The sequence below is a fragment of the Osmia bicornis genome, chromosome 3 (assembly GCF_907164935.1).
Source record: "Osmia bicornis bicornis chromosome 3, iOsmBic2.1, whole genome shotgun sequence".
In the NCBI taxonomy this organism is placed as follows: Eukaryota; Metazoa; Arthropoda; class Insecta; order Hymenoptera; family Megachilidae; genus Osmia; species Osmia bicornis.
Window position 1 is genome coordinate 12,329,739 of NC_060218.1, and position 18,703 is coordinate 12,348,441.

Sequence of the window (18,703 nt, forward strand, 5' to 3'; positions counted from 1 at the left end):
TCAGCGGCTTCCCAAACTGAGGAGGATGCTGACCGTCATCCCCGGCCCTCCGACAAAAATGGAGGCTATTCTGAGACTCATTGAGGGTCAAAACCCAGGCCTCCGCACCTGGCTCTGAAGGGTCTGGAGCAGGAGGGAGGGGCCGTTCGGTCATCCTAGTACTGGGAATTGACTCGGCCTCACATAGCCTCATAACAAGACAAGGTTTCGAGGTCCACGTGGGAATGCGAAGGGCCCTCTTTAGGGAGGGACCTGCAGGGACCACGGAGGACCCGAAACAGCAGAAAGAAGGACCCGGTACGGGACCGGTGGTAACGGCTCCGGTCACCGAGGGCGGAGAAGAACGTGGAATGGGAGGAGAGGAAGGGGAACCTGCGGAGTCGCAGGAGACACTCCTAGATGCCCCTCCTGCCCCCACCACAGCCGATCCACCCACCGAGGTGGAGAAAAAGAGTGAGGAAGCCGGACCCTCGCAGCGGCCGAGAGAAACCGGCCCAACCGTCCCGCCGGGCAGATACATACCCAGGGCGGGGCCAGCGAGGGAAAGGCCAATCCTGGCGGAAGCCACGAAGAGGACCGGTCTGATGGGAGTACAAAGGGACGTTCAACGCACCCTACCCCACTCCCTGAAGATCGGTACGAGAGATAAGAGAGGGAGGGGCTCCGGGAGGGGCCCCCTCAAAGGTAAATTTTATGGGCCCCTCTGGGGAACATAAGATAGCCGCAAGCACCAAGCGTGACCGGACCAATGCTGACAGCAACAGGGTGTCAGACGGCACCAGGTTCTCGCAGATCAATCTGTAACATTGCAAGGCGGCAACGGGAATCCTCCATCACCGCCTTGTGACAAGGCAGACAGATATAGCCTTCATACAAGAACTTTGGATCTCCAAGGAACGGGTAGGAAGGCTCGATATGAGATGCGGCTCACTCTATTACGACGCCACATCTACAATGCCTAGGGCCTGCATCTTCGTCAAGAAGGAGATAACGGCCCTGAAACTAAACGAATTCTGCACAGCTGATCTCTCAGCGGTTAAGGTATATACCTCGGCCGGAATACGTCTGAGCTAGTGATCTGTTCGGCGTACCTCCCGTATGACTCAGAGGACCCTCCACCTACGAGGGAACTCAGAGCCCTGATAGACCACTACGCAAATAACGGTTTGCACCTGGTGATCGGATGCGATGCCAACTCGCACCACACCGTATGGGGCAGCACCAATACCAACGGCAGAGGCACAGCACTGCTAGAGCACCTCGCCACTACGGGTCTCGAGATCCTTAACAAAGGCTCTCGAGAAACGTTAGATCACCTTATCCAGACACATTTCCTAGGCTCAGTAGCGGAGGGTCGGGAGCGTCGTCGTAGCGATACCGCGCGCACCGACCCTGCTCCAGCGGATTGGGGAACAGCGGAGAAGGTGATAAACACAGACAGGGTGAAGTGGGCCATCGGCTCTTTCAAAAGATTCAAGAGCCCAGGCACTGACGGGATCTTCCCGGCGCTCGTTCAGGAGGGCGGTGAGGACCTGTACAGACGCCTGGGCCAGATCTTCAAATCGTGCCTAGCGAAGGGCTATGTACCCAAAGCCTGGAGACACTCCAAGGTAGTGTTCATCCCTAAACCAGGGAGGGACAATTACGACCTTGCTAAGTCATACAGATTCATCAGCCTCACCTCTTTCATGCTCAAAACGCTGGAGAGGCTGGTTGATAGGTACATCAGAAACCAGGTTTTGGCCAGCAAACCGCTACACCCCTCTCAACACGCCTATCAAAACGGCAAATCCACCGAGACGGCACTTCATAAACTGGTAGGTTTTATTGAAGGCGCACTGTCGAGCGGTGAATCCGCCCTCTGCATTTTCCTCGACATCGAGGGGGCGTTTGACAACACACCTCACGATGCGATTCAGGAAGCCGCGAGGAGGTATAATATTAACACTTTAACGACCGCCCGTCTACGCAGTCAAACGTCGCCAGGGGCCGGCAGTATTTTTGAAGAATTAATTTTAAAGAACTTTATTGAATTCATGAAAAAGTTAACATAAAACAAAAAACAACAACAATTTAACGACAAATTTAATATTTTTCCTTTGTATGATAATTATTAAAGCAATCACCTACATGTAATGGTATTTCACATGTCTTTTTTTTTATTTTATTTTTTTTATTTTTATGGAGGAGGGGAAATGCATTTCCGCACACCCGGGGGGCTACCAAATGGTACGACCACACCCGGGTAGTGTGGGGCTCCCCCGGAAGGACGTACTTGCTTCCGGGTATACCCACTAAAACCCCTCCTCCATACCCACAGTTAACCCCCGGAGCCGGAACCGCGTTAGCATTACTTCGGCTCCGGGGCTGTGCTATTTACGCCTTAACGGCGCGTCTCGGGTCGCGAGTGGAGTGCCTCAAGACCTCAAGACTTCACGCTTGCGGCGCAGTATGTACTCGACATACCGCGCCACAGCGTCCCACCGCTCCTGGCTTTTGAGCATCACCCCGACGATGTTCTCCGGGGTGATGCTGTCGACGATGGCGCGCTCCACACCTCTCCTTTTGTCCGCAAAATAATCGCAGACGAAGAAGGTGTGGAGCGCATCGTCCTCCTCGTCGCCACAAAGCAAGCAGCGAGGCGACCCTACCTTCCGCATCTTGAACAGGTACTTACGGAAGTACCCGTGTCCTGTCAGGAATTGCGTCAGGTAAAAGGTCACCTCGCCATGGCGACGCGACGACCACTGGCCCAGGTCCTGGATCAGGAGCCGGGTCCACCGTCCTTTGGGACTAGCGTCCCAACGCTGTTTCCAGCGCCCGATCGTTCGCTCGCGGGCTTGCTCCGCGGCGTCCGCTCGCCCGATTTCAGAACTCTGGAGATATATCTCCTTTCGCTCTTGGGCGAGCAGATCTATCGGGATCGTGCCGGCAACAACCAGCGCCGCGTCTTCGGACACTGTGCGGTACGAACACGCAACACGCAGTGCCCCGCGGCGCTGGACGGCGGCCATCCGAGTCCGGTACTTCTTTACCCTAAGAGCGTCCGCCCAGATTTCTGCCCCATAAAGCAGGGCTGCCTGGACGGACGTCAACAGGAGTCTCCTCTTGCACGGCTTCGGGCCTCCCACGTTCGCCATGAGACGACTCAGAGCCGCCGTACTCTGTACGGCCTTGTCGCAGACCCTGCGAATATGCTCCCAGAAGGTGAGCCGGTTGTCCAGCATCACCCCCAGGTACCTCGCAGAGCTGCTGGTCTGTACAGGCTGAGTCCCGACCATCATCGTGATGGAGGTGGGGATTCTTTTCCTTGTGAGAATCACGATCTCCGTCTTGGCAGCAGCCAACTGGAGACCGTGTTCTTCCATCCACCCGTTGACCCTGTGCATAACTTGGTTAAGCGTAAGTTGGGCCAACTCGGGACTCCGTGCCGTAATGACGGCGGCGACGTCGTCGGCGACGTCGTCGGCGAATGCGACGAGGAACGCGTTATCGGGCATGTCCAGGCGAAGCAGGCTGTCGTATATGACATTCCAGAGGTCAGGTCCCAACACTGACCCCTGTGCCGCTCCGGCGGTGACGTCCTTCATTCTGGTGCCCTGAGCTGTCATATACGACAGCCTGCGGTCCCTCAGGTAATCTCTCATCATCGTTACGAGATACGGAGGTACCCTGAAGGACCGCTCGAGCGCGTGGAGCATGTCGCTCCACCTAGCCGAATTAAACGCGTTCCTCACGTCGAGGGTCACGAGGAGTACTATGGGCCTAGCCTTATGACAGGCGGTTTCGGCCTGGCGTACTGCCCCGATCACCTCGGCGATCGCATCAATCGTGGAGTGCCCTTTCCTGAAGCCGTGCTGCCGGTGGGAGAGGCCCCCGGCATTTCACATGTCTTACACATAAAATATGTAGGTTTTCTAATTTTATTTGCATAGCAAACATGGCAATTCGTTTGTACACCCTTTTTTATTGCCGATATTTGGACTAATTGCTGTTTTATACCTCCAGTTAATCTTTCCACTGGATTGGAACGAACGACGCGAGATGTAGTAGGATCACCATCATTAGTAGTTTTAATCCACGCAGTTCCTAATTTAATTAAAAAATCGTGGTAATTTAATTTCCGAATGTGCTCCTTGTTCAAATCTCGATATATACAGAACGAGTTAAATATGGCACAATTTATGAAATACAAAGAAACTTTCTTGGGCCACTTTTTTGTTTTTCTATAAATGGGGTAATAACTCAAGTATTGGTCCGCGCGGTCGACCCCTTTCATATACCGGTTGTAGTCAATAATGCATTTTGGCTTCAAGATTGCATCACCATTTTTATCCTTTTTCCCGGTATCACAAATATCTGCATTATAAATAGTTGATATCATTCTAATGTCCCTTTTTTTATTAGTTTTATATAGTTGCAGCAATATTTTACCCTGACGAGCAAATATGGTTTCCATCACTTTTAATTTAGCTTTTTTTAAGAATTCTGGTAAACCCCGATTTATCCTAATTATTCCACATAGCCTAATTTTATATAAAATTAATTTTTTCACCAAATTTACACTATTGTATAAATTGTCCATATATACGTGATGCCACTTATTGAAGTAGTTTTTTAACAAATCCATTACAGTTTTCTCTATTTTTTGTCCCGTACCGGAATATAATTTGAAGCCCAATATGTAACCAGTAACAGAATCACACGCCATTCTGACAAGTAAACCGTATTTAGTTATTTTCCTTGGATTGTATACTTTGAAATTGAGTCGTCCGCGCCACGGTATCATGCCCTTATCGACGGATATATTCTGTCCTGGAGAAAAATTCTCTTCAAATTTTTTGGAAAAGTAATCCCGAAGATATTGCACTTTGTACAACCTGTCAGCGTTTGAAGGCATTTTTTCGTTATCAGAAAAATGTAAATATGTCAGGATTTCTCGAAACCTATTACGGCTCATGGTTTTTGAAAAAATTGGTGTTTCAATGATGGGGTTAGTGGACCAATAGTCGCTAATTCTTGCCTTTTTAACTAACCCTTTTAACTAAAAAAAATTTTTTACTTCAGATATCGTAACATCACGCCACATTCCGCATTTTTTCCCTCTTTTTAATTTCCTGTAATTCTGAGCATGATATTTATTCGTTCCTACCGCGATGAACTCTAGAAGATCATCTCCGAGGAAACAATTTACGACGTTTGCAACCGAATCACAGTGGCTGACGCTGACACGTGGTCCCGTGGAACCTTAGAAAGCTTCATGATCCCGTGGTCTATCAATGTCAGACCAGCCAATTGTATCCTCCTCGTTTTCCTCTTCGTCACTGCTGTTTGGTGTACGAAGTCGACGGAGATTTCTTCTTGGGGGCGGGAAAGGATTCTCCTTTTCTTCTTCTTCCTCACTGCTACTAGGTATACGAAGTACACGGCGATTTTTTCTTGGTGGCGGGAAAGGATCCTCATCGCTTTCTTCATCGTCACTGCTGCTTGATATCCGTACACAGTGATTTCTTCTTAGTTGTGGGAAAGAATCTTCCTCTTCCCCTCTTTCAATATTTTCTCCACCATTATTATCGCTGCCTTCTTTGTTTTCGGCATCACTGGGAACGTCAGAAAAATTATCTGCGTATTCTTCCTCAAACACTTCGTCTTCCATTCTAAACGAGGTTTCGAGGGGTCTCGCGAGGTTTCCGGAAGTTGAAAATTGCGAAAGTTCCGTTTCAATTTGTTTCTCTAAAAGATGCAAAGTTACAAACTTTTCTATTTCTCCAAAATCCAGAATTTCAATTAGAATATCAAATAAATTATCCGCACATTTGTCTTATATAAGCATTCCTTTTCCTTCGCAGAATGATCGTCGAAATACCTGCACCAAACTTGCCAAAATAAAACTTGTTAATATTGTCGTATTATACTTATTGTTGTCATATTGTTACTTGTTGTTGCTTCAACAAAACACAAGTGAAACTAGCGCTATTTCAACATTTTGAACTAGAAAACGCGCGCGACACTAGCGCTTATACGGCAGCTTAGCGCGCTACACCAACGTCGACCGCCGATATTTGCTCCATAATTTACGTGGTACACCACTGTAGTTTAAAATCAAAAATTAAAAATTGGCAATAATTACCTAAAATCAAAGACGTGGCGATGAAATACGAAACCAATAGCAATATCCACGCTTGTTTACATTCATAAATTATCACACAAAGAGTGTGGTACTGGCCAACAACCTTCGGCGGTAGCATCACACACATGTTGTGTGAGCGGTCGTTAACGGTTGTTCCGGCTATCACACACATGTTATGTGAGCGGTCGTTAAAGTGTTAAGGACTCCGTCGTAAGATGGATCCACAACATGCTGATGAACAGAACAGCCGTAGCAAGCCTGGGAGAGGAGACGGTGAAGGCTGACGTCGCGAGGGGCTGCCCGCAGGGAGGAGTCCTGTCCCCCCTGCTGTGGACCCTCGTGGTTGACGAACTCATACGTATACTCGCCACGGAAGGCTTTGAGGTTCAGGGTTACGCCGACGACCTTTCTATTACGGTCAGAGGCAGACACCCGTTGGATCTAGCGAGGAGATTGCAAAAGGCTATCATACTCGTAGAATCTTGGTGTCGATCACACTCGCTCTCGGTTAACCCGAGCAAAACAGAGCTGGTCCTATTTACAAGGAGAAGACGCTTTTATTTTAAGGCTCCTCACCTTTTTGGAACGCAACTACAACTCACAGATGAGGTTAAATATCTAGGTGTAATACTAGACAAAAAACTCACCTGGAAGAACCATGTGAACAGGCAGACCCAGAAAGCAATCGGCACCTACTGGGCCTACCGCAGAATGTTTGGCCCTAAATGGGGACTCAAACCAAGGATGGTCAGCTGGATATACCAGGCCATCCTTGAACCTATCATAACATACGCCTCGATAGTGTGGTGGACCTCCATGCAGAGGGGAGCACACAGAAGGGCAATAGAAAAAATATACAGAATAGCGCTGCTGGGGATAATAGGTGCACTCCCCACCACGCCCACTATGGCAATGGGTGCGCTGCTCGATATCAAGCCACCCCATCTAACAGTGATGGCAACGGCTTGGAGAGCGGCTATCCGCCTCCACCAAGCTGAAGAACGGTCCCCGACGGGCGGCGGGCATACCGAGATCCTCAGGGATCCGGGATCGGAGTTAATTCTGTCCCACGGTGGAGACCGCTGCAAGACGGAATACCTCTTCAAACGAGAATATGATCTAATCCTCCCAGATAAGGAGAAATGGCTGAAGGACCCAAACGGCATTCTGACTTCGGGGGGGCTGGTCTGGTCTGGTTCACAGACAGCTCTCAGACCAGATCCGGCACCGGAGCCGGGATTGCGGGGGAGAGCCCTAGGGTCGAAATGACCCACAAGCTGGGCCACGACGTTACGGTCTTCCAAGTAGAAGTGTTTGCTATATGGGCCTGCGCCAAATATAATTTGGAAAGGGCCCACTCAGGCAAACACATATATATCTGCAGTGACAGCCTGGCCGCGCTCAGAGCCCTCCACAAAGTGGAAATTGGGTCGAAGCTAGTCAAGGACTGTGCAATGACTTTGAGACAGCTATCTCTGAACAACATAGTTAAGCTGCTATAGGTACCAGGTCACGGTGGTATCCCAGGAAACGAGAGGGTTAACGAATTGGCACGACTGGGGGCGACACGCTCCCAGCCATGCCATGAGTACCCCATTGGTGTCTCAACCTATGCATTGAAAGGCCTGGCTAAGGATTGGTTAAACCAGGAATTCACCAGGATCTGGCATAACGCCAATGGCATGAGATACACGAGGGCCCTATTTGAGGGACCGTCACAGAAGCTGGGTAACACCTTAATTCACCTGGACAGGGCACAACTGCGCATGCTCGTGGGCCTAGTGACAGGACACTGGTACACAAGGAAACACCTCGCGCGCTTGAGACTCACAGAGGAGACAATATGTCCGAGGTGTGAGGAAGAGGACGAAACACCTCTCCACGTACTTCTAAGATGCAGGGAACTAAGGGCCGTGAGAGGATCAATCCTGGGGACCTTGGAACCTTCATCATTAAGCATTGCGGCTGGCCTGGTGCCGGTGCTTCTAAATTTTGCTACAGAAGCCCAGCTGCCTAGGCACAGCCAGTAAAGAGGCTGCCTAGCGGCCCGGGTACAATGGTCCCGAAGGACTGAGTGCCCGGCTAGCCTCAACTTGATTAATAATAATAATAATAATAATAATATAGTTTCATTTCATTTTAGTTTTTTATGTATATTCTAATTTTGTTTATTTTTTTTCATTTTTATATTATCATTTTTTAAATCTTCTTTCGTATTTTACTAAGAATAAAACAAAGAAACATTATTCACATTGTTTTCTTTTATTTCCTTACGACATCCTACAAATACTAAACATACCACTAAAAACTGTTAAATAAAATATTTTTCAACCAAAAAAAACCGACTTCGAAATGCACTAACAAGTGTAAAATAATTTCGATTTCATTTATACCAGTATTCCACACCTATTACTACAATCTACTTAATCGTTAAATTGGTTTACTAAATACATTTCAACCTAGTCGGAGGCAGCGCAAAATGAAACATAGCAGAATATACGATCCTCCCAATAACGATTTGATTGCGGTATGGCAAACTAGGTAATTAATAAGTCGTAAGAAACAAAATTCGAAACGTTATAGATACGGCAGAAAACATTTGTAATTGTAACGATTGTATCAGAAGTTGGTAGCACTTCTAATGTACATACATACATGTATAGTGCAATTCACGAGAGACCATACTTAACTCGCGTAGCTCACTAGGTCTAGGGAGCTGTTGCTGTAGCTGCAGCAATGCATTCATTATTTGGTGTTCTGAAAGAAAAAGGAGATATGTAACATGCATGTTTTTTAATCATGCAGTATATTAATTTTTCACTGAAGTTGCAATTATACTTACGATCATTTGTTTCTTCCGCAATGTCTTCCATATTTCTGTGAGAAAAAAAGAAGTTTCATGAATGAAAAGAAAATAATCCGTTCGAATTTGTGGATGAAGTTCCGAAAAGTAATCACCCCCTATTTCTTTAAAATGCAGTCTTGTTACGTCTTTTATACGCTGATTACGAATATCGTAGACAATGCTATCGAACTGTGTTTACGAGTTGTGAACGGTTACATCGAAGCTTTGAATATATGATATTGAATAAATATGATAGTGAAATTTGGCGACTACTTCATTTTCATGGTAAATACCGAAATTAAATTTTGTTACGTTTTTCTCAGTGAATACAACTGCTTCTTATAAACGTAAGCAGTACTGGCGGAAAATAGCAAATCCTAATATCCTGAAGTAATTGAATAAACGGATCTACGTTTATCTTGTCGCGTCGCCGCCACAAGAATTTGGAAATAATAATGTTGTTGAAAGAATTTGTTATATTTTCGCGTAAGCGGTTCCGGCCGCCTTACGATGGCCCAATAGTCGCACATTTTTTGCTATGATATTCGTAATCAGTGTATCCAGAAACGTGGTGAGTTCCATGTTGGAAACAATCGAGGAAAGACGTGTCAAGTGCTCGTGTAGTGTAAGTGGCGGATCTCAAAAAGCAAAGGGGTTGGTGAGGAGAAGATCAGTGTGGTGGAAGTAGGAAAAGTCCGTCCCATACGGAAAAGTGCAAGAGAGGGGAAGAGGAGAGCGGAAGGGGTGATAAAGAAGAGGTAGTGAGTGAAAACGAGGTTAGGTCCGAGACAGGATAGAAAGAGCAAAAAGCGGGAAACAGTGGAAGTAGTGAACGACATCTGGGAGAGGAGAAAGTAAATAGGGTAGGAAAGGAGCTACGGCCGGTAAGGCAGTCTTAGGAGCAGAAAAATAGGAGCGGGAATCAAAAATGGCAGAAACGAGAAAAGAAATAAAAGAAACGGAAATAGGGGACGAGAACGGAAAAAGGGAAAAAGGAGCAAGAAGAGGACGGCCCTCAAACGTAGAGGTACTGAGAAGGGAGAGAAGCCAGAGCATAGGAAGCATGGCAAATCTGGAAGAAATATGGAAGAGAAAAAGAGATGCAGAAAGCGGAGAGGAAGAAGAAAGACAGAAGGACGGGGGTGAAAAGAGCGGAACAAGCGAATGGATGTTTAATAAAAGCAATCTGACGGAGAGATCCCCGGAGAAAAAGAAAGAAAGGAAGGAAAAGAAAGGAGAAGAGGGAACAATAATAGAGCTAATAAAAGAAATGGGCAAGGAGTTAGGAGGGAAGATGGAGAAGATGAACGATAATATGAATATGATGGGGAAGGACCTGAGAGGAGAGATGGAGAAGCTGAAAGAAGAAATGAAGAGAAGAGAAGACAAGTGGCTGGAGCAAAAAAGAGAAATGGAGGGGGAAATAGAAAAAATGAAGAGGAAGATAGAGGAGCTGGAAAGGAAAGGAGCAGGAAGCGGAGAAGGGAATGAGATAAAGAAGAGAGTGCAAGAGGAGATTGAAAAGAAAAAGGAGGAGATGGGAGGAGGAAAACTAGGGGAAAGAATAAAAGAACTAGAAAACAGATGGGAGAGGAAAGAGAAAGAAGAGAGAAAGAAGAACATAATAATCAAAGGTATCAAAACCACAAGGGAAGAGATGAAAGAGAAAGCTGAAGAAATCCTAAAGATAACAGGCGTAGAAGAAGCTATAGAAGAGGCAAAAGCGATAGGACTTACGGAAGGAGGAAAAGGGGATAATATGCTGCTACTAAAAATAAAATCAATAGACTTGAAAAGGAAAATAATGGAAGGAAAAAAGACCCCAAAGGGAAGGGAGGAAAGAATCGAGGAGGATTTAACATGGGAGGAGAGGAGAATCCAGTGGATTTTGAGAAGAATCGCCAGGCAGGAAAGAGAGAAAGGGAAATATGTGTGGGTGGAGCACGGAAAAATAAGAGTAGAGGGGAAGTGGTGGAAATGGGACGACGCTAATGGGAGGTTGATAGACGGGGAAGGAAGAAAATGGGAAGACATACATGAAAGACCGCAGAACAAGGGGGAAGATGCACAAGGGAAATAGAGGGAGAAGACAAAGGGGAAGTGGCAGAACAGAAAAGGAGGGAAAAGAAGAATAGAATTGAAGAGAGGAGAAGGGTGGAGGAGAGAAAAGGAAAATAAGAAGAAAGAAGAAGGCAGACAGGGGAAAGGAAGAATAAAGGGAAAGGAGAGAAGAAAGAGGAAGGAGAAAATGAAGAGGGGGGGAGGGTGGACAATAGGCTTCTGGAACTGCGCAGGGGTCAGGAATAAGGATGCTGATTTCTGGGAGACAATAAAGAAATGGGACGTGGTCGTGTTAATGGAGACATGGTTGGAGGAGAAGGGATGGGAGATGATGAAAGGAGGGCTCCCAAAAGGATTCAGGTGGGAGGCACAGCCAGCAAGAAGGAGAAACAAAAAAGGAAGAGCAATGGGTGGGATGATGATAGGGATAAGAGAAGAAATAACAGAGCTAGAAGGGCGGATATGGGGAAAAGAGAGTAAAGAGGGCATAATGGTGGCAGAGATAATAGGGGGGGAAGAGAAGTGGAGGATAGTGGGGGTATATGTAAACGGAGACATGGACTCAAAGGTCAAAAGCCTGAGAACCTGGCTGGAAGAAACGGGCGGAGATAGAATGACGCTAATAGGGGGAGACTTCAACGCGAGGACAGGGGAAGAAGGAAGAGGAGGGACAGAGGCGGAGGAGGAGGAAGAAGGAGGGAGAAGAAAATCTAAGGATAAGAAAATAAACAAGGAGGGAAAAATCCTGATAGAAAACCTAGGGAAGACAGGATGGTCAATTATGAATGGGAGCGTGGAAGGAGACGAGGAAGGAGAATTTACATACACAGGGGCAAGAAGAGATACGGTTATAGACTACATTATAGCAGAAGAAGAAGGAAGGGAGAGAATCTTGAGAATGGAAGTAGGGGATAGGATAGATTCAGACCACCATCCCCTAATAATAAAGCTAAAGGGAAGAAGAGAAAAAATGAGAAATGGAGAAACGAAAAGGAAAACTATCCGGAGAGGAGACTGGACGGAGCAAGGGAGGGCGAAATTCAGAGAGGAAATAACTTGGAGGAGGTCGAAAGAAGGGAGACTAGACGAAGACATGGAACTCATGACAGAGGAATTCAGAAAGGGAATGGAGAGAAGCTATAGGAAGAGTAGCAAGGAAAAGCCGAAAAGATGGTGGGATGAGGAGTGCATGGAGAAGAAAAAGGAAACAAGAAAGGTACTAAGAGAATGGAGAAGAGGGAGAGAGGGGAGAGAAGCCTACAAAAAGGCGAAGAAGGAATACAGCAAGCTAGGCGAAGATAAAAAGAAGGAAGAAAATGATAAGTTTATAAAAGAGGTGGAGGAGGCAAGAACAGACAAAGACGTATGGAAAATAGTGAATAGGGAGAGGAAGAAGAAAGGACAGATGCAAAAAAGTATAAAGGAGGAGGAATGGAAAAACCATTTCATGAACCTGCTAGGGGGAACGGAGGAAAAGGTGGTTTTGGGAGGCAAAAGAAAGGCGGAAATGGACGGGGAAGAAGAAATCAGCAGGGAAGAGATAAGAAAGACAGTGGCCAAGTTAAAAGACGGGAAAGCACCAGGGGGGGATGATATACCAAACGAAGTGTGGAAATACGGAGGGGAGGAGATAATGGAATGGATAAGGGAGGTCTGTAACAGGGTATGGAGGGGAGAGGGATGGCCAGAAGGATGGAAGGAGGGGATAATAGCCCCGATCAAAAAGATGGGAAATGGGAACCAGGTCGGAGACTACAGGGGGGTGACCCTGATGCCAACAGCATATAAGATATATGCGGCAATTTTAACGGAGAGGTTAACGGAGGAAGTGGAGAGGAAAGAGATGCTGCCGCCAAACCAGACAGGTTTTAGGAAAGGCATGGGCACCATGGACAATATATATGTGCTGAATTACATGGTGCTGAACAGGCAAGTAAGGAAGGCAAAAGGGAAGGTGGTCACGTGCTTCATTGACCTGAAAGCAGCATTCGACTCGGTAGATAGAGGGGTACTATTGGAAGCGCTAAGAGAAAGAGGAGTAAGAAAAGGGCTGAAAGAAAGAATAAAGGAGATACTGAGGGAAACTAAGAGCAAGGTGAGGACAAACGAAGGAATGACGGAATCATTCTGGACAGCGAGAGGACTGAGACAAGGGTGCCCGCTGAGTCCGTTACTGTATAACTTATTAACGGCGGATTTGGAAGAACAGATGAGAAAAGGGGGGATAGGGGGAATCAAACTGGGAGAAAGGAAAATATGTACCTTGGCGTACGCCGATGACGTGGTGCTGTTGGCAGAGAAAGAGGAGGACATGGCGGCGATGATAAGGAAGCTAGAAGGGTACCTAGATAAAAAGAAGCTAGAGCTAAACCGGGAAAAGTCAAAAGTGATGAGATTTAGAAAAGGAGGAGGGAGGTGGAAGAAGAGGGACTGGCTCTGGAAGGGGAAGAAAATGGAGGAAGTAAAAGCGTTTAAATACCTAGGGCACACCTTAAGAAGAAATGGGGGGAGTGAACTGCATATAAAGGACAGGGTGAGGAAGGCAGGATTAGTGATGAGACAAATATGGGGGATTGGGAAAAGAAGATTTGGAAAGGATTGGAAGAGGAGGATATGGCTATGGGACAGGCTAGTCTGGCCGGCAATAGCTTATGGGGCAGAAGTGTGGGGGTAGAGGGAGTGGAAAGAAATTGAAGGGCTGCAGGAGAGATTCCTGAGGTAGACGATAGGAGTGGACTGGTGCACACCGGGGTATTTGATGAAGGAGGAGCTACAAAGACCGAAGATGAGGACCAAAGCGGGAAAGTTGGCGTGGGGATTTGAAAGAAAACTGTGGGAGGGAAGAGGAGGGGAGTTAGCTAGGGAATGTTGGGAGGAAATGATTAAAGGGGAACAAAGAGGAGCGGAAAGAAACAAATGGGAAGAAGAAAGGGAAAAATTTCTTGCTGAAAAAGGCGTAGGAACGGAAGAAAGGGAAAGAAAAAGAAGGGAGGGGGAAATGGGGTACAAAGAAATGGAAGAGGCTGACATGTTACAGCAGGAAAAAGAGAGATGGGAAATGATAAGGGCATCGAGCTACAATAGGTGGTACAAGATGATCAAGAAGCCAGGAGTACCGAAATACCTAGAAAGAGGGTTGAAGGAAGCGAGATGGAACCGAGTCGCTAGATTCAGACTGGGGAATGAGATAAAAGAAGCCAGGTACTGGGAGAGGGAGGAGGATAGGAAGTGCAGAATATGTGGGTGGGAAGAGGAAACATGGGAGCATATATGGGAAAGGTGTAGTGCAAGAGAAGAACGTAAGGAAGGATGGCAGGAAAAAGTACAGGAGCTGCTAGGAGAAGAAGACGCGGGAGAACAATGGATGAAAGAGGTGGAAGAACAAAGGAGAGAAAGAGAGAAAGAAACCTAGAAGGAGGAACAGACATGGGAGGAGGGGGGAAGGGAAAAAAGCAAAAAGAGTCACCTATAAAGAGGAGAAGGCAAGAGGGACGGGAAAAAAAGAGTGGTAAAGGGAGTAAAAGAAAAAAAAAGGATGAAAATGAAAAACGGCGACAAGAAAACCGCAGGCAAAACGGAGAAGAGAGCACGAAGAAGGGGGTCCAACAGAGCGAACAACAGAGCACGCAACAGGCGGGGGCGCCACAGGAAAGAGAAAATAAGTTGGCAGCACTGATGGACAGAACACGTGGCGAATGAAACGAGAAAGCGTAAAACGAGAAAAAGAACAAAGGGCATAAATTCACGGGTCGCAAGCAAGAAAGGGAGAATCTACAAGTGGGGCGCAAGCAAAGAGACAAAAGGAAAGTATAAGAGAAAACAAGAAGAGTAAAGAGAAAAAGTGAAAATGGAAAGCACATGGAGGGAAGAAGTAATGGAGGAAATGAGAAAGATAAGTGAGAGTGTAAAAGAGATAATGATGATAATGGAGATGGGAGTGTCGGAAAAGAACAAGAGCCCAAAAGAAAAAGAAGGAGAGCAAGATGCAGAAAGGGAAGCAAGAAAAAAGGAGGAAAAAGAAAAAGAAGAAATGGGGGAGAGCAAAGAAGAAAATAGAAGAAAGAAGGAGTGGGAGACGAAAGAAAATGATAACGGGGAAGAAGCCGTGAAAATAAAAGAGGAAAAGAGGACGGAACACGAGGAAGAGGAGAAGAACAACCAAAAAGAACAAGAACAAGAGGCAAAAGGAGAAACAGAAAGACAAAAACAGGAGCCGAAAGAGAAAGGAATAAACAAGGAAGAAAAAGAAAGAAAGGAAGAGGAGGAGCAAAAAGAAGAATGCAGGGAGGATTGGGAAAAGAGAATAGAGGAAGACAGAAAAGAGAGAAGGAGAAGGAGTATAGTTTGGAGAGGGGTCGAAGGAGCGGGCAAGGAAGAGAGGAGCAGAAGGATTAATATAATGCTGCAGATAGAGCTAGGGAAAAAGATAGAGCTGAGAAGAGTAACGGAGATAGCAGGAGAAGGAGGCAGGAGCGTCATACTAACTGAATTGGAGACGGAGGAGGACAGAAAAAAAATAATGTGGAGGAAAGCAGAAATATGGGAGAGATGGAGGGCAAACGTAGAAGAGGATCTATCAAGAGAGGAAAGAAAAATCAGGTGGCTGATAAAGGAAAGGGCGAGAGAAGAGAGAGGAAAAGGAAAGAAAGTGGAATTCACTAACAGAAAACTCTGGGTGGAAGGACAAGAGTGGATCTGGGAGGACAAGGAAGGAAAATGGAAAACGAAGCCAGAAAAGTAAAACGAGAGAGGACAGGAAGACTGACATGGGTAGGAGGGAAGAGCGAGAAGAATTAAGTACAAAGACATACAAGTTTAAGTTTAAGTTTAAGAGTAAAAGACACAAAGGGCCATGAAGGAGAGTTAAGATTACACTGTCCAACAAATTTAAACTTTTTCTCTGTTTTCCAATAGCCACTGGGTGATGGTTGTAGAGCTTCTCGTCCTGAACACGAATCCGAAAACCGAATTGCTCTATCACCCTCAGTTTTCGAAAAACACGAGTTTTTGTAAAAACATGTAGTTTGGGGGGAAAATGACCTATTACTCGGAAACTGAAAACGCTAGAACATTCGCATTGGTCTCATAAGATAGAGGAGAGTTTCCCGAATACATTGATGTATATAGTTATTATATTACATGGTTCTGAATAGATGAAAATGTCGATGAAAGTTTAAAAAATAGCCGGCGCACGTGCTTCCTACGTATTACTTTTGTATTTTTAAGAAAAGCTTTTTATCTAGCGCGAATTCTCTATACAGTACCGAATTCTGTAGACATTTCCGGAGAATAAACTATATCGGGTAAGTATTGGAGTAGTATGCAATTCGAGTAAATCGAAAAAATCGCCGGTGACGCGTGCACGGCGTTTTGCCGCCAGGCGGCCATAGCTCGCTCTCTTCGCCTAGGCAGTGCCATAGCTACGCGTAATCAACACTAATGGTGCCGTTTAATATACATTCACCTTTTATATCTATAATATTTGATTTTTTTTTGCTATTATTATTATTGCTGGACTTTGATGAAGGACAACAAAGATGTAACGTACAAACGTCAAGCAAGACGAAAATGTTTTTAAGTTCGTTTACTGCAAGTAATTCTTTATCTTATACATTTTATTCTTTCTATATCATAAACAAATTTCAAAACTGTCTTCAATCGAGTGTCGATTGATAAAGTCGTAATGCTCGTCAATCGATTTTTAAATTTTAAATTAAAGTATTTTATCATTTTATTGTTGGTATCTAACAATAATAATGAATAACAACAAAAGAGAAATAATAATTATGAAATAATAATAATAGCAAAAAAAAATCAAACATTATAGATATAAAAGGTGAATGTATATTAAACGGCACCATTAGTGTTGATTACGCGTAGCTATGGCACTGCCTAGGCGAAGAGAGCGAGCTATGGCCGCCTGGCGGCAAAACGCCGTGCACGCGTCACCGGCGATTTTTTCGATTTACTCGAATTGCATACTACTCCAATACTTACCCGATATAGTTTATTCTCCGGAAATGTCTACAGAATTCGGTACTGTATAGAGAATTCGCGCTAGATAAAAAGCTTTTCTTAAAAATACAAAAGTAATACGTAGGAAGCACGTGCGCCGGCTATTTTTTAAACTTTCATCGACATTTTCATCTATTCAGAACCATGTAATATAATAACTATATACATCAATGTATTCGGGAAACTCTCCTCTATCTTATGAGACCAATGCGAATGTTCTAGCGTTTTCAGTTTCCGAGTAATAGGTCATTTTCCCCCCAAACTACATGTTTTTACAAAAACTCGTGTTTTTCGAAAACTGAGGGTGATAGAGCAATTCGGTTTTCGGATTCGTGTTCAGGACGAGAAGCTCTACAACCATCACCCAGTGGCTATTGGAAAACAAAATTCGTGTTGGACAGTGTAATCCAATCGGTAAGATAAAACATTACTTTGTAAGGCGTGAATATCAAAATAGAGGAACACCGCATTGGCATATACTATTGTGGGTAGAAGGTGCACCAATATTGGGACAGTCTCCGAATGAGGATGTAATTAAATTTATTTTGAAATACGTGACTTGTAAGATATCCGACAAAGAAGTATCATCTCAATTACATCGATGGGTCAATACGCATCAACGGCATTATCACAATTCGTATTGTCTACGAAAATAGCGCATAAAGAGGGTATGAGTTTCGCGATGCAGATTTGGTTTTCCACGTACTGTTACAAAAACAACAGTATTAAGAGATATTATTGTTAGTATAGCAAGTAGGAAGCAACTGAGGAGCAAAAATCGATTATATGATCTTCCACGTAATGATCGTGAAAGAAGTATCAATGATTATAATCCGGTTATCCTAACAGCGTGGGAAGGAAATATGGATATTCAGTTTATCGGTGAAAAATCTACTCTGTTAAATTGGTATTGCACAAAGTACACTACCAAAACTGAATGCAGTGATGGTGTTAATACTTTTGATGTAATTAATAGTACGAAATCAATTCGTGCTTATTTATGGAATATCGCGTTACGTACTTTGAACAATAGAGAATCATGGCGGCGCCATCGAAGCCGCAGATGTTCTTTTAGGAATTCCATTGCATATTGGTGATCCTCACACGACATTTCGATGGTTAGATGTAAACCAAATAAGAAATCGAAAACTAAAAACTCAAAGAGAAATTGAACGACTCGATTCTAATTCTACAGATATTTTTTGCCCTTCAATAATTGACAATTATTACCCTAATAGGCCTACAGAGTTAGAAACATGGAATTTGTATGATTTTGCTAGGTGGTATGATATTTCTAAAGTTAAAACGACTCGATGTACGCTTCAATTTTATGACTCAAATACCTGTTTGTATTTAAAGAAACGTGAAAGTCCTTATTTAATTAATCATTATACGTACATGTTGGCGAAATTCCCTACGTACACGCAGCATGACGAAGTTGGCAGCGAAAATAATTCGTTGGTACGTCGTTACCGATAGCGGCAGCACCTCACGGGCCCACTTTGTCCACGCGGTCCCCTCTCCACGCGGTACCGGCACGATCGACGCCATCATCGATTTCGTCCTTCTTGATCGAACGCTCAGAGCAAACGCACGCGCTTCGCTTGTCCACGCTCACACAAAGATCAAGTCTAGTTTGATTGTTAATATAA

General features: G+C 45.1%; 1 protein-coding gene across 1 annotated transcript; it reads left to right on the forward strand.

Annotated features, from left to right (window-relative positions):
* The first annotated feature begins 9,903 nt into the window (after window positions 1-9,903).
* On the forward strand, window positions 9,904-11,055 carry LOC114880966 (vicilin-like seed storage protein At2g18540). The gene has a single exon (XM_029197523.2). The coding sequence runs from the start codon at window positions 9,904-9,906 to the stop codon at window positions 11,053-11,055; it is 1,152 nt and encodes a 383-aa protein (XP_029053356.2).
* Window positions 11,056-18,703: the final 7,648 nt, after the last annotated feature.